At 35.9% G+C, this 26,800-nt stretch overlaps 2 protein-coding genes and 1 pseudogene across 2 annotated transcripts; 1 reads left to right on the top strand and 2 right to left on the bottom strand.

Annotated features, from left to right (window-relative positions):
* The first annotated feature begins 1,316 nt into the window (after positions 1–1,316).
* Positions 1,317–6,002, top strand: LOC107662180 (homeodomain-only protein-like). The gene is made up of 2 exons (XM_016452096.1): positions 1,317–1,655; positions 5,487–6,002. Exons 1-2 carry the CDS (start codon positions 1,494–1,496, stop codon positions 5,562–5,564), a joined length of 240 nt encoding a protein of 79 aa, XP_016307582.1. The 5' UTR covers positions 1,317–1,493; the 3' UTR covers positions 5,565–6,002.
* Positions 6,003–8,718: 2,716 nt separating this feature from the next.
* LOC107662176 (testicular haploid expressed gene protein-like) lies at positions 8,719–18,227 on the bottom strand (annotated as a pseudogene).
* A 2,002-nt stretch (positions 18,228–20,229) lies between these two features.
* On the bottom strand, positions 20,230–25,945 carry LOC107662170 (ADP-ribosylation factor-like protein 9). The gene is made up of 4 exons (XM_016452085.1): positions 25,314–25,945; positions 24,263–24,431; positions 22,760–22,935; positions 20,230–20,901 (listed from the first exon to the last, which is right to left on the bottom strand). The coding sequence occupies exons 1-4, from the start codon at positions 25,518–25,520 to the stop codon at positions 20,725–20,727; spliced, it is 729 nt and encodes a 242-aa protein (XP_016307571.1). The 5' UTR covers positions 25,521–25,945; the 3' UTR covers positions 20,230–20,724.
* Positions 25,946–26,800: the final 855 nt, after the last annotated feature.

Below are 26,800 nucleotides of genomic sequence, written 5' to 3'. Positions count from 1 at the left end.
TCAGAGAACTCACCGCTCAGCATTCTTCTGCTGCCTTCCCTTCACTGATGGAGAAACAGCAGACAGGTCTGTGAAAACATCCAGGGGGCTGAATTTACCTGAGATGGAAGAGAGATAATCAATACAATTCAATAAAATAACTGTATTTGTACAAACTAGATATGATCAAATTACTGACAGCTGCTGGACAGCCTGTATGAGTTTCACATTTCATGTGAGCAAGCTAAAAGAAACACTACTATACTACAATAAATATGATTTATTCATATATTTAATAAATATTAATATATTAAATACATTAAATCTATAAAAATAATAATAATAAATGTTTTGTTAAATGATTATATTATATTCAATCAATAAAATTATTATTATTATTCATACGTATCTATTTAATAACAATTACATACTATTTTTAAAGTACACTACTATACTACTATAAATGTTATTAATATATTAAATAAATATTAATATGTTACATGAAGTAATAATAATAATAATAAATATTTGTAAATCTGATTATATTAAATACAATCAATAAAATAATAATTATTATTCATACTTATCTATTTAATAACAATTACTTACTATTTTAAAGTTTACTACTATAAATATTATTAATATATTAAATACATATTAATATGATACACGAAATGATAATAATAATTAATGCTTTGTTAAATTATTATATTACATACAATAAATATAATAATTATTATTATTCATTTACTTATCTATTTAATAGCAATTACATATTAATTTTAAAGTAGACTCCTACAAATATTTTTGATATATTAAATAAATATTAATATGGTAAATACATGAAATATATGATAATTATAATAAAAATGTATTTAATAGCAATTCTATACTATTTTAAAACTTTTATACATCAAGGTAAGTTTTGTTGTACTAAATGTAAAATTTACATTGAATTGATATTCAAATTATTTTAAAAGTCTCTGTACATTTTTTATCGTAATGTAATGTCCAACATGTTTTTGATAATAATACTAATTAATAATAATAATATAGATGTTGTAATATATTAAGAAATAGAATTATTATTGTTATTATTATTATTATTATTATATTTTTGTCATGGTAATGACAAGGGGTTGTAAGGGGTATTAATGGTCTAAACAAATACACATAAAATATGTATTGATTTGATTTATTATTTATGGTAAAATGGCCAGGACATGTTTTATGAGGTACTTTCAAAGGTCTGTCACACTTCAGCCCCGCTGTGACGTCACCCGGAGGGCATTACATAATGCAGTGAAAGATCAGAGCTGAGAGCAGATGGAGTTTGGCCATTATCAGGTACAGTACTCACTTCTGACATCGTGCATCCCTTTCCCACAGCATTTCTTCGTGGAGGCTGGCGCTTCTTTCCCGACTTTGGACTTTATTTGCATGGGACGCTGAGGCTGACATCAGTCGAGCTGTGATTTTAGTTCGCAGTCCGTTTGTCTGTTTGGAGTTGAAACATGAGCGCGAGTGGAAACGCGATGGCGATGTGCGGGATGCATTTAGCGGAGGATCAGATTAAAGTTCTGGAGGAGAATTTCACGAAAGTCAGCAAACACCCCGACTACACCACGCTGATGCTGATCGCAGCGGAGTGTGGGCTCAGCGAAGAGGAGACGGCGGTGAGTTTCTCACGAGATCCTCATCTACAGCGCGATCGAGCGACGCGACGCGACAAACCAGAACGTTTGGAAGACGCGTCTTTCTGATTGGTCGAATGGGAGCGCTCGCGTTTTGTTTAGTCGCTTTTAACGCACAAAATCTATATATTTTTTAAAAATTCTTTTAATTCTTATTCTTTTTTAATATTTTAATGTAGGCAGAATTGTCTTAATACAAACATAATTATAATTAAAAGTACATTTTTTAATAATAATAATAATAATAATAATAATGTAAAACGCACTTGTCAAAAATGACTAGCTGTATGATATCGAATTGCAATATACCATTCCCTGAACTTTGGCTAGTGACGTTCTGACAAGGTTATTTCAAAGTTATGAACAATCATTTTTTTCTATTAAAGTTATTTTTCAAAACGTTTCCACAAAAACATTATACATCTTTCAAGATTTTCTGAAGCATTTCTGAAGCAAAAGTCTTTTTTCAAACCTTAGGCTACTACTTACTAGCCTACTAGAGAACATTCAAAATAACGTTCATATAATGTTTGCAAAATGATAAAACTGAACCTTCACTTAAAGTTTTCTCTGACGTTAACATAACAACAACAAAAAAATCATTTTTAGAACATTTAAAAAACTGGATGTTTTGAACATTCTAAAATCAATAATAATTAATAGTTAATAATAATGAATGTGATAATATGTAGGCCTATTATTAGCATACATATTTTTGTTAGCTGGGATTGTACCATGGCATTTACATCTCGATTACAAATGTTAAAAAAAACATAATAATACTATGGTGTGTGTCCAAAAATATTGTTATACCAGTGTACATTTGGGTTCAATCAACATGGTAGTAGGCTATGACATATGGTTTATGAGCCTTTATTGCATAATGACCTGCCTGACTTTATTTGATCAGGGAAAGTTAATGACAGCAATAAATGTTAAAGTAAATAATAATGCTTCCAGAGAGGTGTTTCTCCTTGCTCAAAGTGACTTCACTTACACAGATTGAGTCCCTCTGGAGGTTAAAACTCTTAATTGCACAATGAAAGTGAATGGATCAACTCTTCTGGGGTGTCAGCTTACAACTTTTCAGTGAACACATGAGATCTTTAACCACTAAGCCACATTACCCATGATGCAAGCTTCTCTCATGCATTGTCTTCATTCCTGTTTTGCTGTCACCAGCTCAAAATAACACACTGACAGCGTTAAAACCCAAAGGCTTGTGAATGGAGAGCTGACACTGACCATAAACAGAGTGCCTCCGGACATGCCTTCCCTCTTACGGATATGGGCGACATGTTCAAACGCATTGTGTCTGATTTCTAAACACACTCATTCAAATGAAAAACCCACACAGGAGTCATGATGTAATGCGGCAGTTAGTAATGCTGTAATGCGTCTACTTACAGTATCTAATAGATACTTCAGAGCTTGTGAGCAACACTTCCAGTGCTGACAGCATGAAGTTAGCCAGAATTTGACTGGAAACACATTCCTTCTTGGGGCTGGTCTGTTTCTGTCACTATGATTGTGGAAAACCAAGTGCATTTATACAAAATGTGAACGCCTTTGTGATTAATCATCCTACACAATAGAACAGGCTTAGCAATTCACCATTTTAGGGGTGTGCGAATGTATACAGTGTGCTTAAATGTATTCACTCATGCACAAGTAATATTTAATATACCATATAACGTTAAAGATTTAGAAGGTTTTGGAAAGAAAGTAATACTTTTATTCAGAAAGGATGCATTGAATTGATTAAAAGTGACAGTAAAGACATTTATAATGTTACAAAAGATTTTTGTTTCAAGAAAAAGCTGTTCTTTTGAACTTTCTTTAAAAACAACCTATAATGGTTTCCAAAACAAGGATAAGCAACACAAAGAAATAGCTTATGGCTTGAATTGAACTACCTTCTGGTCAGACTGCAAAAAAGTGACATTTATCCTCAGGTATTTTGCATTGTTTTCCCATTCAAATGTATAAAGATTCTTAAATCAATACATTTACTTGAGAAGCAACATGAAATTTCTGTGAAATTGATAAAAATCAAGTGAAAACACGAACAAATATCTGCCAATAGGATTTAAAAAATCAACTTAATTCAAAGTGAAAACAGGTTTTCATACACCTTTGGCAGATATTCTTTCAGAAAACAGAGACTTCTTATTTTCTTTTTGCATCTTAATTAAATGCATCTTGATTTAAGTATATGTTTAGCTATATGCCATGACTCTGATTTCTGCTTTGACTTAAAGGGGTCATATGACGTTGCTAAAAAGAACATTATTTTGTGTATTTGGTGTAATGAAATGTGTTTATGGGACTCCGCTTCGTCCACGGTGAAAGCCGATCCGGTGATCCACAGCGCGAAGTTGATGTATTTCCTCAGCGATCAACACGGATCAGCTCTAGGTATGACGAAGTCAAGAGCTTGTAACACTCCAAAGAGAAAGGAAAAATTTAAATCACATCATATGACCCCTTTAAGACTATTTACGGCCTTAATTTGTGGAAGCGTGAATTAAAACTTTTCAAAACCCACAATAACCCTATATGATCGTTTCTCAAGACTATAAATGTGCAAAATTGTCATGAAAATGTCACCATGAAAGCTAAGCGCAGTGCCTCATCTATGGCTTTATTTCATAGGCAAATTATGACCCAGGGAAAATTGGTTTGAATAACAAACCCTGTCCTGTTTCTGGGGGAAATTATATCACCACTTTGCATTATTTTAATGCTAAGAAAACTTAAGCACAAAGGGTGCGGTATGAGGAACAGGTGTACACCTCTCTTTCTCTCTCTGTAAACCGGTCATGCCTGCTGGCCGTGTTGGCTAGTAAACACAGACTCTGTGTCTAAGAACTGTAGGGTTAGTGATGGGTGGATACTCTCATGTTAAGTGTTCAGAGTCAAACGCTACACATGCTGCACTAAAACCTGTGAGGGGAAGATGAGCGGCGCTGCTTGATTTCAGCAGTGCACACAGTGTTTGCTGTTCTTCTGCTGAAAAATAGTGGAATGTTTGTGTTTTTTAGGTGAACAATTTTTCTTGATTGCCTAAAATGGCTTTGTTTTCCTATTGATGGTCTCTCTACAGTCCTTTAGCAAGTATGAAAACAATAGGACATTTTATGTAATTTGGAAATCAGAAAAAAGCGGATATATGTGGTCGCCCTACCAAAGAAGGGGATTTTATACAGAGCTTTTTATATACTCTCATGGTATGTTATGTAAAACACTGACAGTTTTGCAAGTGTGTTGCAATGCTGGTGTTAAAGGTCATTGTACCTCAGAGCTGTGGTGCAACTGTCTGTTTCTATGAAAATCAGCTAATTTAGGATACTCTAAAAGATTAGTGTGTGTGTGTGAAAGTGAAATATGTACTCAGTTTCATGTCAAATGTTTTACAACTTGTGCTGAAATGGATAACATTAGCTACATTTGCATGTATTTAAATAATCCATTTATAATCAGAATGATGGCCTAATCGGATTGAAAAGCCTTTATGCAAACACCCCAGTTAATCTGACTGAGCTTGATCTGAAATAAATTTAGACTTGTGGACCTGAAACAATGTAATCACTTGAATCTGACTATTATAAAAATACCTTGCGCTCATATAAACAGAGCTTTCAGAATCTGAAATCGGATTTATTCCAATTGACAAAAAAGTGGTACATGTTAACATACCTATTGAAAACATATAGCAAATACCACTCCAGTTTTCAGAAAATATAAAAATTCAGCTATGATATCTCCTGATTTACAATCAACCTAATCTCTCTCTCTCTCTCTGTCCTGTAGAAATGGTTCAGGATGCGAAACGCTCAGTGGAGGAAAGCAGAAGGTCTCCCTGCTGAACTGGGATCAGTGAAGGACTGATGGAAGATCTTCATGTTGTTTTTCTCTTGTTCAGTAGACCATCTCACTGTCTTTCTTTTCTTATTTGAGGATGTTTTCTGAAGTTTGAAGACCGATATGGGTCTTATTTTATTTTTAAAATGTTATCTAAGTTGTAATCTTTTGCAAAATGTATGCCATATAGCCTATTTTTATTGCCTTAATAACTATTAAATGTAAGTAAATAAACTAAATGTAAGCACCTATATATAAAAAAATTACATCAGTATTTTCAGGGTTTGATTTCATGTGTTGAGTGATTATACAGCTTGCTTTCTCATTAGGAGAATCATCTTGGAGTTGAGAAAGATTGAAAAGCAGAGAAAGTTACACTTTACCTATGTCTTTATTTATGAACCTAAAACAATAGCAACAAATACCTCTTTATCATCCCAGTTGTTTGTGCTAGACACTAATATGAGATTAAATGGAGAACAAATTAACATCTGCTTCTCAGTTGTTCTCCTGCAAAAATAGACCACAGTAATCTCACATTTGTCTCACAATAGAAGTGTAAAAGAAATCTCAATAATGTCTCAAACGCTGCTCATATAATAATTATTATCTGCATTCAGAAGTCAAAGATTAGTATAAAAATGACACTTTTCATTTACTGTATGACCACTTGTTTCTTAAAAGGAATTATTGAAGAATTATTCCTGATATCTCAAGTTAAGTTTCATAATCTATGAAAGAGCAACATCTGAGCAGTACATTTTCTCAGGGAGCTTGTTCTGAATGTATCTGAAAAACTGGACACCAACTGAAACGTGTTTAGGAGAGCAAAAGAGGTTTTAAAATGAAATCCTGATGACAAGGATGGTGGAAGAGTGGATTAAACGTGATAAACAGTGAAAGGAGAGAGACGCCTCAGGAAGACAAACGCTGATGGCAGCATTTCATGAAATATTCAAATCTTTAAACACATCCAAGTAAGCAAAGGATGGACAGACGAGGCAACTTTTAAATGGTTGGCAGAGTGCAGCTGACTGCAGTAGTATATGAGTGAGTGTGTGTGTGTGTGTGTGTGTTTGAGCAGTGGGGCTTGAAAAAACACCCCACACCCTCAACGGAAAAACAAACATGTTCATTTGACTGCAGTGTAGACGCTAAGCTGAACACAAACACACTGCAGCAAGTTTCCTGGCATATCCTGGAAGATATTGACATAATACAGCTAGAACTCGATAAAAATGTGAAACTTTTAGGCATTATAAGACATTTTGGTAAATAAAATAAAAAATCCTTATGAGTGAAAGAAAGAGCGTAATAGCTACTAGATCACATTGTCATTGGTTGATTGCACTAGTCTCCGCCCCCTCCTGCACCAATCAGAACACTCGGCGTTCACTGATTTCAGCTGCGCCGGTTTAGAAAGGCTTTAAAAGCTCTTGAGGTAGACTAGCGTGCCTCTGAGGTGGCCAAATCACAGCACTGACTGGTTCTCTTGACTCTCTTCATCTACTTTATTTTATTATTATTATAATATATAGTTTTACTTCCACATCTTCCCTCAGGTCATCCAAGATGTACATAGATGAGTTTGTTTACGCATGGGAGCAGATTTGTAAAAGTGTAGCATTACATCACTTGGTCACCAATGGATCCTCTGCAGTGAATGGGTGCAGAGTCCAAACAGCTGATAAAACATCACAATAATCTACAGGATTGTTGTTTTTGGTCTTTGTTTGAGGCTCTAATTGGGGTCTCTTGTTGGTAACGCATCTCTGCAACACCTTTAAAAAACTTGGGTTGCAAACAACAAGGCAGAACTACAATATTTAGTTTTATTATTTTAAACATGATGTGACCCTGGACCACAAAACCAGTCTCAAGTTGCATGGGTATATTTGTAGCAATAGCCAAAAATACAATGTATGGGGTCAAAATGATCGATTTTTCTTTCATGCCAAAAATCATTAGGATATAGATCATGTTCCATGAAGATATTTTGTAAATTTCCAACCGTAAATATATTAAAACTTAATTTTTGATTAGTAATATGCATTGCTAAGGACTTCATTTGGACAAATTTAAAGGTAATATTCTCAATATTTAGATTTTTTTTGCACTCTCAGATTCCAGATATTCTCGGCCAAATATTGTCCTATCCTAACAAACCACACATCAGTGGAAAGCTTATTTATTCAGCTTTCAGATGATGTATAAATCTCAATTTTGAAAAAAATGACCCTTATGACTGGTTTTGTGGTCCAGGGTCACATATATGTTGGAATACCTCCCCCATTTGATCACTGATGTTATTTACACATGAGTCTTTCACCACTAAATCCGTCTGATGGAGTTCTGACTCGGTTCTGTTTGATGAGTTAATACAGTGAGAGGAACTAGATCTGATTACTGAATGGCTGACGGAGAGCTGTGGCATTGTGTGTTACCAAGACAACTCGACAGACTCCAGTGGAATCTGTCACCCATGGGTCAGAGAGAGAGTTAGAGGAGGATCATGGGAATAGGAAAGACTTTGAGAGAACAGCAGGAAAAGATAGAGAGAAGGAAAACTGGACTGATCTGGGGTCCAACTGGCTCCTGTAGTGACATGAGCAACTGTACAGAGTCCAAACACATGCAAAAATGACCGTTTTTAAGTTACTGGTAACTCCTTTTCAATTATTCAATTTAAGAATCACAACAAGGCATAATCCCTAGTGAAATCAAATATTTAAATGGTAAGATTTACTTTTTTAAAAGTGGTTTATTTTTTTTAACAGTAAATACAATGTAACTATTGAAATACTTGCCAATGCACAGAGAATTTTTTTTTTTATATATATATATTTTTTTTTATTATTATTATTCATTCACATGATTCTAGTACAGAAGTGTAACGTAGGTGAATGTGTAGAATGAAAGTCCAGGCAAGAAAACTTACACTGATGTTCAAACCAGATGCTGATAGATTGCAGCATTTTCTCACAGAAAGCATTTTCTAGACAGAAATCCAAAAGAGACAATCTGGAAACACTATAGGCGTAAAACGCAGAGTCCTGTTTGAGGAGCCAGGCGAGTTTGGCAGCAGGCTAAGAATAATGTAGTACTTCAATTTCAGTCAGAAGTAGTCCAGAGTCAAAATCTGAGACTGTGATTAGAAAACCAGAGCGAAAGCAACGAGAGCTCAACCAATCAACAAGCTCCTGATAGGAAAAGGAAGGTGGTGAGAAAGTGACAAAATACAATAACTGCAGATGATGAATGTGCTGGAAACCACAGCTTTGTGGTCTGTCTTGTTTTCTCTTGCCATGTTGGTTCTCTGGGTGGGATTTAATCTTTAGAGAGGGCTTTAGGAGTGGATAAAGCTTGGATTCGGGCACTCGCCGTGGTGATTCTCGCTCCTCTAGACACCTGTAAGAAAAGCCAAAGACGGCTGAATCAACCCACAATTGGAAGTCCAGACAGATTTCATGTCATACTACCTACAAAAACCATAGAAAGAGTGACTAACAGTTTTATTTTTTGATTTTTTTTCTAAGGCCTTGTTCACACCTGCTATTCAGATGCGTTTTGGTCGATTGGATCATAAGTACACAATGGAGACACATTCCCGTTTACAGCTGGCGTTTTAATCCGTCTCTTTTGTCAACTTTCGACCACTTTCCTGATTTCTTTGAGGGGACAGTCTATGGTCGGGTGTATGTATGGGCCTTTTCTGATCTTTCGATCTAATATAGTGAAATAGGTTCGCGCAATTTACATACGAACACATAAGGAGACAACAGAAAACAATATGGAAGGCAGCAGCTTTTATTTCTTCATTGATACCCGCAAAGCTACACCAAACGCTGTGGGTTTGTGTTAGAACCAGGACTGGTAAGAGAACATTGTGCTTTTTTTAAAAAAATTTTTTTTACGCCCTTCAAACCAAATTTACGATTTAATGTTTAACAATTAGATAATTAGGCAGAGTGGAGGCGGTATTTGGTTGGCTGTTTGAACCCATTCAACCACTTGAGCATCTACACTATGAAAGCAATCCGGCTGAATGCGTTTTTGATCTCTGGAAGTGGTCGAAAAGTGGACAAGCTCAAAATGTTTCAAACCCCGTATTAGCATTGTCCACTTGTGCACGGATTGACAGAAATGCAACTTAATGGGATAGTTCACCCAAAAATCTAAATTGATATTAATTACTCGCCCTCTTGTCATTCCAAACCTGTAAGACCTTTGTTCATCTTCGGAACACAAATTAAGATATTTCTGATGAAATTTGAGGGCTTTCTGACGCTGCATAGACGGCAATGTAACTGACACGTTCAAGGCCCAGAAATGTAATAAGGACAGTCGTGGGCTAATGGATAGAGAGTCGGACTTGTAACCTGAAGGTCGCGGGTTCGAGTCTCATGTCCGACAGGAATTGTAATTTGGGCTATATGGGTAAAAATAAATAACCTGAAGGTCGCGGGTTCGAGTCTCATGTCCGACAGGAATTGTCGGTGGGGGGAGTGAATAACCAGTGCTCTCTCCACCTTCAATACCACCACTGAGGTGAGACCCTTGAGCAAGGCACTGCTGTGTGTGTCCGCACTTGGATGGGTTAAATGCAGAGCACAAATTCTGAGTATGGGACGCTCACTTCACTTTCACATCAATAAAATAGTCTATGTGACAGTGGTTCAACCATAATTTTATGAATCTACGAGAATACTTTTTGTGTGCAAAGAAAACAACAATAACGTCTTTATTCAACAATTTCTTCTCTGCCGTGTCGGTTTTTGATGTGCGTTCATGAAAGTACCACGACACACGTGTGTGTGATGCTGCTGAAGCAGGAGCCGCTGTTCTGATGTAGGACATCCATCTCTCTTAGTTATTATGAGATGATTATGACTTATTCTGATTCAAATAAGTAAAACTGGACAAAAATGGCAAGTCATCCTCTCTGTTGAAATCTTCAGACATGTTTACGAAGACATGTACAGCATTTTATGTACAGCATGTCTTCCTCTGCTTGTAAACAAGACACAGCGCATCCGGGTTTTATGTCAGAACAAGTTGAAAACTAACACGGCAGAGAAGAAATTGTTGAATAAAGTAATTATTTTTGTTTTCTTTGTGCACAAAAAGTATTCTTGTAGCTTCATACAATTACGGTTGAACCACTGATGTCACATGGACCATTTTAATGATGTCCTCACTACCTTTCTGTGCCTTGAACGTGTCAGTTGTGTTGCTGTCTATGGAGGGTCAGAAAGCTCTCGGATTTGATCAAAAATGATCTTAATTTGTGTTCTGAAGATGGACGAAGGTCTTACGTGTTTGGAACGACATGAGGGTGAGTAATTAATGACGGAATTTTCACTTTTGGGTGAACTAACCCTTTAATACCAGGTGTAAACTAGGCCTGAAATACTTGATTCTGGTTGGTCAATCTGTATAGTTTACTGTAATTCTTGTGAACAATATTTGTTTCATTTACAATTTATACATATACAGTACATTTTTCTACAGGGCTTTTCACACTCAGTTAAACTAGTTAACCCTGGGTCATTCTAAAACCTGGATAAAATGAATCAAGAGTTATCTTGGGGTTAACCCTGGGTTAACGTTCTTATCTGCATATTTGCGCTATCAATGTGACTGATTGGACGAATGCAGCACACGGCCTGTTTACATAAGGGCTCTAGTATTGCGCATTCTCATATTAAGTTTTTGCTATTATAAGTTTTTCCTGAATTTACTTTTTGGGCTATATGGGTAAAAATAAAACTCTTTTCTTCACTCCACAAGATGCATTTTCCGTCACCATTTGACATTTTTCTCCTCAAAAACTGAAACGACTGTTTATACAATGCGCGGCTTTCCATGACTGTCCAAAGCACGTTAATATGAGGCACTCGATTGGCTGTCGTTGCTAAGCACCTAGCCGTAACATTCTAACGCTGCATTGTTTCACAGTACAGTTTGGCACCACAATGCGGGGTTAAGTTGGGAATTGCGGTGCTGATCCTGCATTTATAATCCCGGGTTAAAAGCGGTGCTAAACCCGCCTCTAAATTATACATGTGAAAATAATTGTGAAACGTTCCTTTACCCTGGGTTAAAAGTGGGGATAGGAATGGCAATAACCTGAGGTTAAGCACAGTGTGTCTCTTACAATTCGGATTGGACTCTCTGGTCGTCCAGGGTCATAGAAGTGTCTGTTCTTTCTTAGTTTGGGCAGTGAGAGCTGCTCGAGTCTGGACATCATCTTGGCTGTTTGAGCTGTTCTGCACATTCTGCACACAAAGCCAATGTGAATGGTGTTTGGATATGTAAAACTCGGCCTTACAATGAATTAAGCACCAGTTCTTGGTTTAAAAGCGATGTTGCTCCTGTAAGTTCAGAGCAGTCTGTTGCTGGTGAAGTTGGGGTGGTTGGTTTTGGGGTTGGCCAGCTGGAGCGTTCGAGGTGAGATGACCATGTTCCTTAAACTGGGACTCGCATGCCAGATGGGACAGTCATGCTCCCATAACAATGAGTGAGGAAAACTACAGAAAGGAATTAATACTTTTATTCAGCAAAGACGCATTAAAATTGATCTAAAATGACAATAAAGGCATTTAGTGTTGCAAATGAATGCTGTTCTTTTGGACTTTCTATTCATCATAGAATCCTGTAGAAAATGTACCACAATTTCCACAAAAATATGAAGCACAACTGTTTTCAACATTGATAATAATAATAATAATAAAAATGTTTCTTGAGCAGCAAATCGGCATATTAGAAAAATTTCTGAAGGACCATGTGACACTGAAGACTGGAGTAATGTTGCTGAAAATTCAGCTTTGCATCACAAGAATAAATTACATTTTAAAATCTATTAAAATAGAAAAGTTATTTGAAACAGTAATATTTCACAATATTACTGTATTTTTGATCAAATAAATGCAGTCTTGGTGATCATAATAGGCTTCTTTCAAAAACATTTTAAATGTTTTCAAGGCAAATCTGAACACAGATTTGAGATTTTTCTAGATGTGTTAAACAAATACATTAAATATGTGACCCTGGACCACAAAACCAGTCATAAGGGTAGATTTTGTGAAATTGAGATGTATACATCATCTGAAAGCTGAATAAATAAGCTTTCCATTGATGTATGGTTTGTTAGGATAGGACAATATTTGGCCGAGATACAACCATTTGAAAATCTGGAATCTGAGGGAGCAAAAAAAATCTAAATACTGAGAAAATCGGCTTTAAAGCTGTCCAAATTAAGTTCTTAGCAATGCATATTACTAATCAAAAATTAAGTTTTAATATATTTACGGTAGGAAATTTACAAAATATCTTTATGGAACATGATCTTTACTTAATATCCTAATGATTTTTGGCATAAAAGAAAAATCAATAATTTTGACCCATACAATGTTTTTTTTTTTTGGCTACTGCTACAAATATACCCCAGCGACTTAAGACTGGTTTTGTGCTCCAGGGTCACATATGTTTCTGTTGCCTTATACAAAAGAAACATATTATATAAAAGGCCTTATACATGCCTTTAGCAACTAGCTGAAATAAACTTTTAAAAAAAGTTTTTTATATTTTTTTAAATTAATGTTTATTTCAAGTTATGGAAATATTTTTTTTTAGGTTTTAGTTAACAATAACCCTGCTGATAACTCGCGCACTTTTTTTTTTTCTAATATGGCAACTTATTTATACCAAGACCTGCAAAAATCATCTGCTGCGTTTGCTTTGATTAGAATCAAAGCTTTCTTCTTGCTCACAGCGCACATGCTCTCAAGATGTTATGTAACAAAAATCCACAGGTTACAAAAAACTGTTCAGCTGAATCCAGAAATTAACATAATGGCCTGCATGCAGATGATTTATTTACCACAGAATTCTCGCAAAATATAAGTGACAAAGTCTTCACAAACAAAATTATACAACAACAAAACTGACTCGATATGCTTGTCTGTAAAACAGCTTGGAGATGAAATTGGGCCCAGATCTGAGATCGTGATTTTAAAAAGACCTCTGTGGTCAAGCACAAGACTTGCCAGAGGTTACACACCAGACAGTGGTCTATTGTCTGACAGCATCTTCTCTCTTTTTCTCTCTCACACACACAGAGCTACTGAAAAAACAGATGTTGAATTTTGGCTTCGTCCTCAGCAGGAGCTAATTTTAGTTCTGGAAAGATCTCATGAATGTGTCCAGGGTCTCATTTGACCTCTTACTTCACTTCCTGGGCACTTCTTCCTTGGGTTTTGGGAGTTGCAAGACGAACAACATTCTCGTACTGCACCGCATGAGAGGAAGGGCTGGAGATCTTCATCCTTCTCTCCTCCTCTTCCTCTTTCCTGCAGGAAGATTGCAGAGGGAACGTCTGACATCCGAGAGAAAATCCGCCTTTTCAAACAAGACAATAGGACGAGTGTAACAGAATGCTCATTAGGAACAAGTGAAACTAGGATTTGGAGAGTGTTTATGCTAATCATACCCATATTTCTCAGCATGATCTTATATAAGAGCGAATTTTATGCTCTCTGGTGGAAAACGGGGCTGGAAACGCTCTTGCCAGCTGGACTCGGAGAACCAAATTCATTTGATCCATTATCTCATAAAATCTCTCTGGCTTCAGACACAACCTGCTCATTCAGAGGACTTCAACCGGACTACTGGGTGGAAAAGGGGCAGTTGGGCAGAGAAAGCGAGAATTTTAATGCACTTTTTCCTCGTAATATGAATGAGGAATTTGTTGGGGTAAGAAAGAAATCAAGTGTTTCTTGATAAATGCAGCAGAGAAATGAATGACCTGATTACTTCTGGTAGCATATTTGATCAAATTACGATGTATGGTGTAAAATATGACCTGTATACTTGCATGACCCAAAGCATCCAAAAATGAACGGCAGGAATTGTGGATTGCTTTCTCATTTCCTCTAAAAGGTATAGGGCAAACTAGCAGTCGTCACATGCTTGATTCTGAATGCTGACCTCAACTCATTCATTATTAACCTAAATGTTCCTTCCGTTTAAGCTGAAACGGCTAAACCTGAGTTAGCAGTCAGATATCCGCATGCACAAAAGCACAGATCCCTAAACAAGGCCATATCTGCAGATGAAACTTTTTTTTTTTGTAGAAGCATTTTTTTTTATTTGAACTAGCACCTCATGAGTCATGACTACACCACGTTATGTACGAGAAGCTGCAAAAGACAGGCGCAATGGAATGCAAAATAAATATAATGGATGATATATTGTCACCAAAAATGATTGAGGACATGTACATATATTGTGCAATAAGTCAATATATTGATTATTGCGACAGGCTTACATGTGTATATATTCAAGAAAAATTTTATGTTTAAATATATATACTGTATGTGTATGTATTTACATATACACAGTGGTGTAATGTAACGGAAAGCAGGTTTGACGAATCAGTGGTCTGGTGTCTGCAAGTTAGATTCCTAAAAAACCTTTGCTCACGTACAAACAAGTGCTCTCACAATGAGGATGATTCATTTTCCACTCAAGTCGAGTCTGGGGTGTGCGATACAGTATATCTGCGATAATATGGTAAGTGTTGTTTTAATGATGTGCGATCTGACAAAAATACCATCTAAACTTTTCTAAAGACAGTAAGTTCCCCTCAGACATGCATTCATATAAACTCCTACCCCTAAATTTGTTTAGCATCTCAACCGATTTGAATCAACATATTTGAATCGATTTTCAACCGGCTCGCAGTTAATCGTTACATCCCTATTTATTAGTCTATTAAAATGAAAAATTCAAGGCATTCGAAATTGTAGACGGCAAAAATGCTTCTGTATGCTTTTTATATTTATATAATTCAATATAGTTAACTTAATATCACACAAAGAGTAGGCGTTTTTCTGCAGATATCAGCATAACAAATTTAATAATCATTTTTATACACGTTCAGTAAAGTTAGCAATAAGTGACTTACATTTTAGACATAATATTGCTTGTGTTTGCTCAATTTTGCCAACGAAAATAGTTCCAAACAACTAACGAGTCACTTGCTGACACCTACTGGCGGTTTTAATTTCACATTTCGACTATTTTTTTTCATGTTTTTAAATCATTTCAAATATCAGTATTCAACACGTTAAAACAAAACAATATTTATCCATCTGTAACTGCAGGTTAAATGCATCCATGTCAAAATAGTCAGAAGTCAGAAGAACACGGACTGCAAGCAGGTTTGACGAATCAGTGGTCTGCCGTCTGCAAGTTAGACTCCTAAAAAGACCTTTGCTCATTTGCAAACAAGTGCGCGCACAACCGTGGATGATTAATTTTCCACTCAAGTCGAGTCTGGGGTGTGCGATACAGTATATCTGCGATAATATGGTAAGTGTTGTTTTAATGATGTGCGATCTGACATTATCAGGTATATCACCAAATCACACACACAGAATGAACGCACATGATTTATTAGTAGGGATGTAACGATTCACTCATATCCATCTGTAACTGCAGGTTAAATGCATCCATGTCCCCTCTGAGATACATTAAACTATGTGAATACATCTAAATGCTATTTCAGATGCAGATTCCAGAAATGATTTCTTATGTTGGAATGAAGGACACTATAAGTACCGGATGAAGTGCTATTTATTCTTACCTAAAGATACAAAATGGAAGAAAGAGTTAAAACTGAACACAATCTTGCTATTCAAGCTGTGTATGAACACATACATATATATATATATATATATATATATATATTTGCTTCTTTTCCATTTTGCATTTACTTTTACTTTCAATACTTAAGTACGTTTAAGATTTAAAAAATACTTTTCGTACTTAAGTACAATAAACATCACATACTTTAAGACTTTTACTCAAGTAATACTCTAAACGGTGACTTCAACTTCTAACAGTCATTTTCTGGTAAGATATCTGTACTTTTACTTAAGTATGGCTTTCAGGTACTTTATACACCACTGTATATACATAATAAATATACATAGCACACACACATTATGTAAACAAATACTTTTATTGGTGATTTAATGGCTGTATGGTGTTTAACACGCCTCGAGACTCTGCACTCTTTTCCATTTTGTACACGTTTTTAAAAACACAAACAGGTTCTGTGTGAACCGATGTTGGTAAATTTGTTCATTTAGCTCACAGCAGTTTCAAGCCCTTATTTAGCTGGCATTTAAACAGTACCTGTTCCAAGCCAGTAGGTGGCACTGTCAGTCGACATGTCTAATTTCTAATAACTGCACACTTAATAGTCACTTGATAGTTCACCCAAAACTGAAAATTCTTCTTTTACGCACCCTCGTGTTATTCCAAACCCGTATGAGTTTCTTCTTTCTGCTGAACTCAAAAGAAGATATTTTGAAGAATATTGGTAACCAAACAGATGGTCCTCAATGACTTCCATAGTATGGAACAAAATACTATAGGTTTCTATAGGTCATATAAGTCAATGGGACCATCAACTTTTTTTTTTTTCAAACAGGTTCTGTGTGAACCGATGTTGGTAAATTTGTTCATTTAGCTCACAGCAGTTTCAAGCCCTTATTTAGCTGGCATTTAAACAGTACCTGTTCCAAGCCAGTAGGTGGCACTGTCAGTCGACATGTCTAATTTCTAATAACTGCACACTTAATAGTCTCTTGATAGTTCACCCAAAACTGAAAATTCTTCTTTTACGCACCCTCGTGTTATTCCAAACCCGTATGAGTTTCTTCTTTCTGCTGAACTCAAAAGAAGATATTTTGAAGAATACTGGTAACCAAACAGATGGTCCTCAATGACTTCCATAGTATGGAACAAAATACTATAGGTTTCTTAGGTCATATAAGTCAATGGGACCATCAACTTTTTTTTTTTTTTGAAAATATATTCTTTTGTTCATCAGCTTCAGGATGAGTAAATGATGTGACCATGTAAATGTACATTTTTAATGGAAAATTAAATAAAACGCAATAAATGCAGGACATTTATTTATGCATTTAACAGTGGTATGGCATGTTTTTAGAAGCTGTGCTGTATCTAAACAATGCTAGACTGAAACGGCATGTTGTTTAGATACCTGCGGTTTAGGCATTCTTTACCTACACAATGTAATTATTTTATTAGCACCCCTTCTCAACTGTAAAGCCCCCCCCATCAACTGTACAAAATCATTTCCTACATTAAAAAATATCTTAACACCAATGTTTGAACAGTACAGTACATATACATAAATAAACTAAATAACTGAATAAAAAGGAAGTTTTAAGACATTTGTTGATGTGCTGTTTCTCGCTACCTGAGCTGGATCCGGAGGCAGAAGTCTTTCTTAGGCTGGGCCAGAGCCTTTATTCTGGGGCTCGGAACGGCTTGCAGTGCTGAGCGGGACAGCGGCCGTATCGATTCCTGGTTTCCCCATGTCAGTATCCTGAATCCCACAACACAAGCACAGCAGAGAAGTCAGCTGGATCAAGGGATGAAACGGATGTTTTTTTCTGGATACTTGGGTAGTGCTGAAAAACATAAGCCTCTTAGCCTCAGGTGTATTTGTACTCATGGTTGACAATATAGTTATACGATATAATCAAATTAAAGTACATGTAAAAAAAAATTATAATTTTACCAAGGTGTTGTGGCCCAAACTGTCTTGGACGACTTTGCTTGAGCTAGAAACGAAGTCCTACAAGCAAACATGTTATTAGTTTCTTAAAAATACAAATTATAAAGTAATGAAAGAAAAACTCAAATGTTTTTTTTTTCTGCTATACATATACCTATCCAAATGGGATGACTTTAATTCAGGCTCTTTCAGAAATAGAAAACAAACAGAAAATTCATATTAACCTATTTTTCAATAAAAATAACATGAGACCATATTTAGGCTTTGTTTTAAATGCAGACTTTACCCGAGTCCATTCTGTCCAGGTACAGACCCAAAGGAATCCTGGGAAACTAATGTCACAATTAGTGTTGTCAAAAGACCCGGTATTTCGGTACCAAGTCGGTACTAAAAAAATGAAAACGTTACGGTACCAGGTTTTCGTAAGTACCGGTTCTTGATGGCTATCAGAAAGCTATCCTCTTCCAGTGTTGCCAAGGCCGCGGTTTTCCCGCGGAACTGGGCTGCTTTAACACAGTTGCCGCGGGTTGTTTTTCATGTCCGCGGGTTGAAAAACGACCCCATTAACGTGATATTTAGCCCCTGGAATGCGAATTTTACCAGGGGAACCCCGCCAAAACACGCGTATTTTGTATTTTAATGAATATTATTCCATATTTTAATTTGAATTTCGGATTGAAATAAACATCGCCGTTAGCATATATGTAGTTAATCGTTAGCATAAGCGCGGCTAACGCTAATGTAATGAGCATTAGAATTTGTTCAAAATGATTTCTTTAACTATTTAATGCTTCTATAACTTTTATTACTGTAAACAAAACAGCAGGACATAAAGGTATTTACTATTTTTACACACCAGAGGCTTTTAAATGAACTGTGTAACCAAAATATGCGTGTTAGAGAATGTGTTTGTCATATCAGTCCGTCAGAAAATTTTAATTTTTTTTTAGTTGTAATGCTTGGCTGAATATCTCTAGCAGGTTTTAAAAGCCCTTTAATTAAATATGAACACAGTTTGGATCAAATAAAGGTACAGTCAAATTTTATCTCCTGTATAGACTTTACTGTACAATGTTAGATCTAGTAACATCTTACAGTGAGTGAACAATATATTTTTAAAATATTCATTAATGTTTGTGAATGTTATTTAATACAAACACTTGATCATTCATGTTTGTTCATTGTGCATTAAATAATTTTAACAGATTGAATTTTGAAATTAACCCTAAGAAGAATAATTGCCTTATAACTATTGTTTATTGTTAGGTCATGTTATCTAACAAATAAAATCTTATTGTAAAGTGTTTTTAATACTACAGTTTCCATCTATTTGATATACACTTAATATATGTAATCTTATCTAAATTTATTATAAAAGCTGAGGGTTGTTATTTCCTGAGAAGTTATATTTTAGCTGGTGTCAATGATCTTATGTTGCATTTGGTCAGACTCAGCCCATTGCTTTACTGAAGTATATTATATTTTGCTTTTACAGCTGCAGACTGAGGAAGATCCTGAAACACACCAGCAAACCCTAAAACAGACAACAGTTTACAGATGTTTTTCAGTGGCAGCAGAACTATGACTCAACTTTTGGGTGAAACTTGTTTACTTTTTTCATACTTTTATTACTTGTGGAAAAACTTGAAACAATTTTAAATAAGTATAAAGAATGGCATTGGTTTTGTACATTTAATTTTTGTTTAACGTTATTAATAAAAATGTTGTTCAATTAGCATGTTTTTGTGTTTTGCTTTGGTACCGAAATTGGTACCGAGAACCGTGGATTTTCACTGGTATCGGTACCGAATACTGAAATTTTGGTACCGTGACACTAGTCACAATAGAGACCGCCTGTTGCTAAGGAAGCTGGTACTGTGACAACCAAAGTCACATGGTCCTGCTCTGTCATCAAAGAAGAGCTGAAATCAGCCTGAACTAACAGACCATGACATCATAAACAAAACTGGAAATATGATTCCAGGAATTCTAAAGATTCTAAAAATGATGTCATTGATGCTAAAAAGTAACATTACAAGATTTTTGTTACAAAAATGACAAACACATTCAGTCATTTAAATTCACATTTAATGGTTATCAAAAGTCCCTCACCAATTTGATCAAATCTACACTTGATTTCTGGCATTAAAAAGATTTAAAGACAGAAACGTCAAGTTACAAAATTAATACACAGACATTTCGATTATAGACTCTTCTTACTGACAAGTCAGCAAGTTACAGTATAAACCAATTAAAGCATCTCATCACCTAGCAAAAACAGCACAAACACACATTTCCATATCAGTTTACTGATATTCAAACATCCCATAATCCACAACTACAACAGCAGCAGCGATACACTGAAAAACATGATTATCTTTGGCATCTTTTTCAAAATGCTCCATTTTCATTCTCAGTTTAAGCAATCATGAAGTTTTTAGTGTCACTAGTCTCTCTTCTACTACAAAAACAGGCTGTTTTGTTGTCATTTGGTTTGAAGACTCTTTGGTGACTGTAAAGCCCTAAATAATTGTGACCAAAGGAAACAATTTTAAGACACACAGTAGGTGGTCAATCATCTGACATCATCTCTATGATGAGGTCACGAGCGTCTTGCACACCGGCGTTGGCCTCAGACTTTCTCTTCTTCACCTGAGTACCAATCACACTGAGCCGGTGCCCGTCGCCAACATCGCCCAAATCCAGCGCCTCGTAAAGATCCGTGATCCCACGGGCCCCGGGGACGTCCTACGTAAAAGAGAGAGAGAGAGGACCATGTTTCCAATAACAGAAAAACATGCACTAATTAATTAGTCCAAAAAGACCAGGGGCCTGTACCATGATGGTAGTTGAACAAATTCAGAGTTACAGGATTAGTTTCGAGTTGACAAAACCAAACCACTTCAATCCGGTTTTGTTGGTACCATGATGCTGATCATCAACTTTCTTTGTCAACTCAGGCTTTTATCCTGTTTGTGGAGCGCATGCACATGAATGTGTGACATCAGTGGCGAACAGCCAATCACACGCCTTGCAACGCAAAGCAAGTTTTATTTACTTCTCGCGAGAGATCCAGCAAGATTCAAAACTAAAGGTTAAAGGTTTTGCTAAAGGTTAAGAAATCGAAGAATATGACAAATTTAAACGTCATATGAAACATGATAAGAGGACAAATAAAAAAAATGATCTTGCTCTATCAGTGCAGTCACAAGCGAAACTTACTAAGTTCATTTATACAGTTGAAAATATATAGCCATAGAGACTTGAACATATAAGGTCACATGTAGTCATTTTTAAAATAGTGTTATCTATTTATTCTACCGCTTATTTATATTAAAACCAAACCACTTCAATCCGGTTTTGTTGGTACCATGATGCTGATCATCAACTTTCTTTGTCAACTCAGGCTTTTATCCTGTTTGTGGAGCGCATGCACATGAATGTGTGACATCAGTGGCGAACAGCCAATCACACGCCTTGCAACGCAAAGCAAGTTTTATTTACTTCTCGCGAGAGATCCAGCAAGATTCAAAACTAAAGGTTAAAGGTTTTGCTAAAGGTTAAGAAATCGAAGAATATGACAAATTTAAACGTCATATGAAACATGATAAGAGGACAAATAAAAAAAATGATCTTGCTCTATCAGTGCAGTCACAAGCGAAACTTACTAAGTTCATTTATACAGTTGAAAATATATAGCCATAGAGACTTGAACATATAAGGTCACGTAGTCATTTTTAAAATAGTGTTATCTATTTCTTCTACCGCTTATTTATATTACATATGATCTGTATACATTAATATTCATTTAAAATAAATGATTTATAATAATATTGCTTGTGTGTAATGGATTAATAATAATATAAATCATATAATAAATCACATAAAATAACTAAGTAATTATCATTAAAGCCAGACAATTTTTTTTCCCAGTACTAGTGACCTTTAATTTGGAGCAAGAGAAACTTGGGGAGTGACTTTTTGTGTCAGACACTTTGCTCACATCTGATTGGTCCAATTTCAGTTTGAGATCTCTAACTCAGAACACATAACCTGCCCTGGAGCAGGTTAGCCGTGCAGTGTAAGTTACTATGGCAATAAACACCGCTAAAAGCCAAGCCACTTTCATGGTACCTAAAACCCAGGATTGGTGCAAACTAAAGTGAAACTTACCTGGCTAGCCAGCTTCATAGTACAGGCCCCAGGAACAGCGGTGTGCGATATGTATTGTCTACGATAATATTGTAATTATTGTTTTAACAATGTAGAAGCTGAGTATGTCATTCACTTTGCAAAAACAGACCTTGATAATGCACACTTTTGCATTATGTAACCTATTAGAATGACTCCAAAATTCAATATATTGTGGCAAAAATGTCTTATTCCACTGCAGGATCCCAGCAAATATAACCAGGAACTATTCCTCGGCCAATTTGATTTCATGTTGACTTTAAGGCCCGTCTGCCACACCAGATGTGTTTGCAAGAACAGGAAAAGCCGCACTGCCTCAGCACCTTACCCTTATGTCCGAGCGTCCAGATGGTCCTGACACGCACTCTATCAGACGGATCGTGCTGAGAGAGGATTACCGAGCGAGCGCTCTCACCTGCTTGTTGGCGAGCAGCACTAGAGGCAGACAGGGGTCGGTCGACAGGAGCTGGTGCAGGAGACGTTTAGCCAGAGGGAATCGCTCGGGGTCAGACGAGTCCACCACGAACACCAGCACACGCGCTTTACACAGATACATTCGCCAGTATTCGCGCAGCTTCTCCGTACCTCCAACTGCACGACAGAGGAAGCACGAAAGACACGATTACACTGTTACACTATTCACTTCAAGCCAGGGTTGTTTTTGTTAACGAAAATCCTTCAATTTAATTACTTAAAACAAAAATAAACTTTTAACTGAAATAAAATAAAATGAAAAAAGGTAACACCTTCGTTTAGGGACCAATTCTCACTATTAACTCGTTGCTTATTAGCATGCCTATTATTAATATATATATATATATATATATATATAATTAATATATTGGCTGTTTATTAGTGCTTATAAAGCACATATTCTCTGCATGACCATATTCTACATCCCTAATCCTACCCAATACCTAAACTTAACAACTACCTTAATACTAATAATAAGCAGCAAATTAGGATTATAATTATTGTGGCAAAAGTCATAGTTAATGGTTTGTTAATGGTGAGATTTGGACCTTAAAATAGTGATTAAAAAAAAAAATGATTTCAACTAGTTTTTCAACATTTCTCATTTAAGTTGAAGTACCATGGAAGCCCGTTTCCTTTTTTTCTCAGAATTGTGAGATATAAACTGACGCAATTTTAATCTTATATCTCGCAATAGACTTTTGTCTCAGAATTGAGTTTACATCTCACAATCGTGGCAATGTGGTAATTGTGGCTTTTTACCTCACAACTCAGACTTTTTTCTCGCAGTTTCGAAGTTCTTACGATATCTTACAATTTGGACTCTTCTGATCAGAATTGCACATTTATATTTTGCAATTCTACTTTTATTCAGAATTCTGACTTTCCTGCAACTCAGAGTTTACATCTCACAATTCTGACTTTTATCTCAGAATTGTGAGTTTACATCTCACAAATTCACAATTCTGGTTTTTTTTAGACTTTTGTCTAATTGAATTGTGAGATAATATTTTGTAATTACCTTTTTTTTTTTTTCCCCCGTGGTGAAAACAAGCTTCCATTAAGTACTAATATAAGTAAATCTAAATTAAACTAAAATCTAAACCTTAATAAAGACTACACAGACATTTTTTTTTAATAACACAAATAAATATGACAAATACAGCAAAATTACAAAAACTTTAAGATTAAAAACACGATATAAAAATAAAATCTCTTTTTAAATGTTTACAAAAACTATAATAGTATATCAATGATACTAAAACAATGACAATTTTTTTGGTGGTACTAACATTTTTTCCAAATCGACTTGCATGATTTATTTGATCAGTGCATGTATTCCCTTTGGATTCAAACCTACTGTATGACTTTGGTGCTGCAAGCAACATGCTGCTGTTTGATCTACAGTAATCACAGCATGTGTGTGTAAATGAGCTGTATTTACTCTCTAAGAACTCGATCTGAAGCTCTTCCTTGTTGATGGAGATTGCGTTGAAGCCCTGAGTGGGGGACACATCTTGTTCCAGGCTGCCCGTGGCAAAACAGTGCAGTAAGCTAGTCTTTCCTGCCCCGTCCAGCCCCAAAACCAGCACCTGAGTACCTGCTCTCCTGGGCTGCACAACACAGAGAACAAACATGGCATTACTTTACTGAAATCCCAGCTTGATGGGAGAGTAAAGCTGCTTCACATGTCACAATGACACAGAGAATGAGACGGATTAAACTACAGGCGGTCCTCACAATAAACCAAGAGCAGTTCATTTGATCAATGCACCATGCTCGAAAATGCAAACGCTGCATGCTAATTTATTTTGAGTTAATTTGGAAAATAAACTCCCAGGTGACACTAAAATTATTTGAAAACAAAACCAAACAAAAGCATAATAATTTTGTAATATTAACTTTCACTTAACATTATTTATAGCTTGAAAGATATATAGCTTATTATTATATATATATATATATATATACTGCCATAGAAGAACCATTTTTGGTTCCCCAAAGATGCTCTTAGTGAACAGTTCTTAAAAGAACCAACTGAAGAACATTCTGATAACCTAAAAAAGGCTCCAAGGATGCTAAAGGTTCTTCATGGAACCATAGATAACAATGAAGAACCTTTTTTTTTTTTTTTTTTTACTTTTTGCATCCAGCATTAAAAATGATATTAAAAAAACTAACATTTCTAAAAACTTGAATCAAAGTTGCATAATATTATTTGGGACTATTTTATGATAATGTTTAATAATGAATATCAAAATTTAGAATTGCTGAATATTACTATTTAAGAGGATATAGATACGCATGATCTATTAAGCACCTGTTCAGCATTCAATATTATAATAATATTTATTAATGACATTTCAAACCACGTCACTGTAAACTGAACTTATTTTAATTTCGGCAGAACTTATTGCTTTGAGGCCTCGCGTGCAACCAAAACACTGGGATAGAAGAATGTCCAAGAGGATAAAACTGGATCAAAACCCACAGACCTCTGATATTATGGGCGTTTTTAGTGCAGTTTCGGTCTTGGTCGCTTTATGCACGTGCTCTTTCCTGCTCCCGTCCTCATTCAGCTCCTCTTCGACTGTTTTCTTGGGTTTTTGTGTTTTACTCATCAGATAGCACGCAGCGCACGCGACTCCTCCCGTGAGCGCGAGCGCTGCGCCCACCAACCCGATCTCGCGCGCACCGGGCATCTTCACGCTCAAAAAAAAGCAAACTAAAATATAAACAAATGCGGTATTTTGTTTTTACATGCCCCCAGACGTGATGCGCCACACACACACGGGCCTCGGTGCGGAGCCACAAGAGGATTAGAAACTCTAGAACTCGGTATTTCCGGTGAGTGGAAATAACGCGAGCGAAAAACAGAATTACTTGCAGAATTATAAAAGCGCTAAATGTATTTTCTCGTCTATCCACCAAAACGGAAAAGGTGTCACCCGAGCTTTTGCGTTTCCTGGAGATCAACAACAAAAGCGGCGGTCTCGTGAGATGTGAGGTAATCACAAAAGATCGCGAGAGATTTTGATCGTCATTTAAACCATAAACCAGCGGGAGTCGAAGCTCAAGTAATCTGAGATAAACTAACCTGCCGCCGAGAGCCAGTCTTTAAAGGCACACACTCAAGTAACGCAGTCACGGCAGTTCCAGGGCGCTCGAACACTCACAGCGCCACCTGCTGGAGAAATAATACCTAACTTTGAAGTATTTCTGTATGAAAAAAGACTACAATGACGGTAATACTGACTAAAGTTTTTCAGTTTTTTTTCCCGCAGGCTATCGTCAGTCTGAACAACTAAAACTTCCATAACTATACATTGTCCATCATACCTGACATATTTATACATAGAATTTGGAATTTGTAAATCAGCATACGTGACCCTGGACCACAAAACCAGTCATAAGGGTCAATTTTTTGGTTTTGTGCTCCAGGGTCACATATCTGTACATTAATTTAAACAATTCATTTTTTTTCACACTTCTACATCTGTATACAACGCATTATTATTATTATTATTATATTTTCAGTTTTTCTTATATTAGTGTTATATTCCATTGCTACTGTATTATTATGCATGTTGCACTATGTCCGTACTTTCTTCTGCACTGGAAGCTCCTGTGGTCAAGTCAGATTCCTTGTGTGTGTAAACATACTTGGTAATTATTTAAAAATAAAATTAAAAAACAAAGGAGAAATGCCCCAGACTCTTTAACATAGATAGTAATGCATGTACACAGTGGATTGGATGGTTAAAAAAAATGCATTGACACCAGATTCCCAATTTATCCATACGACACTTTGACGTTCAAAAATCACGTTCCTTTTCCTCATCCTTCAGAATCTAATGACTAAAACTTTTGCATTTCATCCTCCGGGCCACTGGAGCAGGTGGCGTCTTCATTAGTACAACTGTTTCTCAGAGTTTCAAAACCAAGCAAACCAAATGTTAGATGAAATCGTTTCGTCTCTCTC

The sequence above is a fragment of the Sinocyclocheilus anshuiensis genome, unplaced genomic scaffold (assembly GCF_001515605.1).
Source record: "Sinocyclocheilus anshuiensis isolate Anshui unplaced genomic scaffold, SAMN03320099.WGS_v1.1 scaffold1120, whole genome shotgun sequence".
Lineage (NCBI taxonomy): Eukaryota > Metazoa > Chordata > Actinopteri > Cypriniformes > Cyprinidae > Sinocyclocheilus > Sinocyclocheilus anshuiensis.
This window is presented reverse-complemented; position numbering and strand designations above follow the sequence as displayed.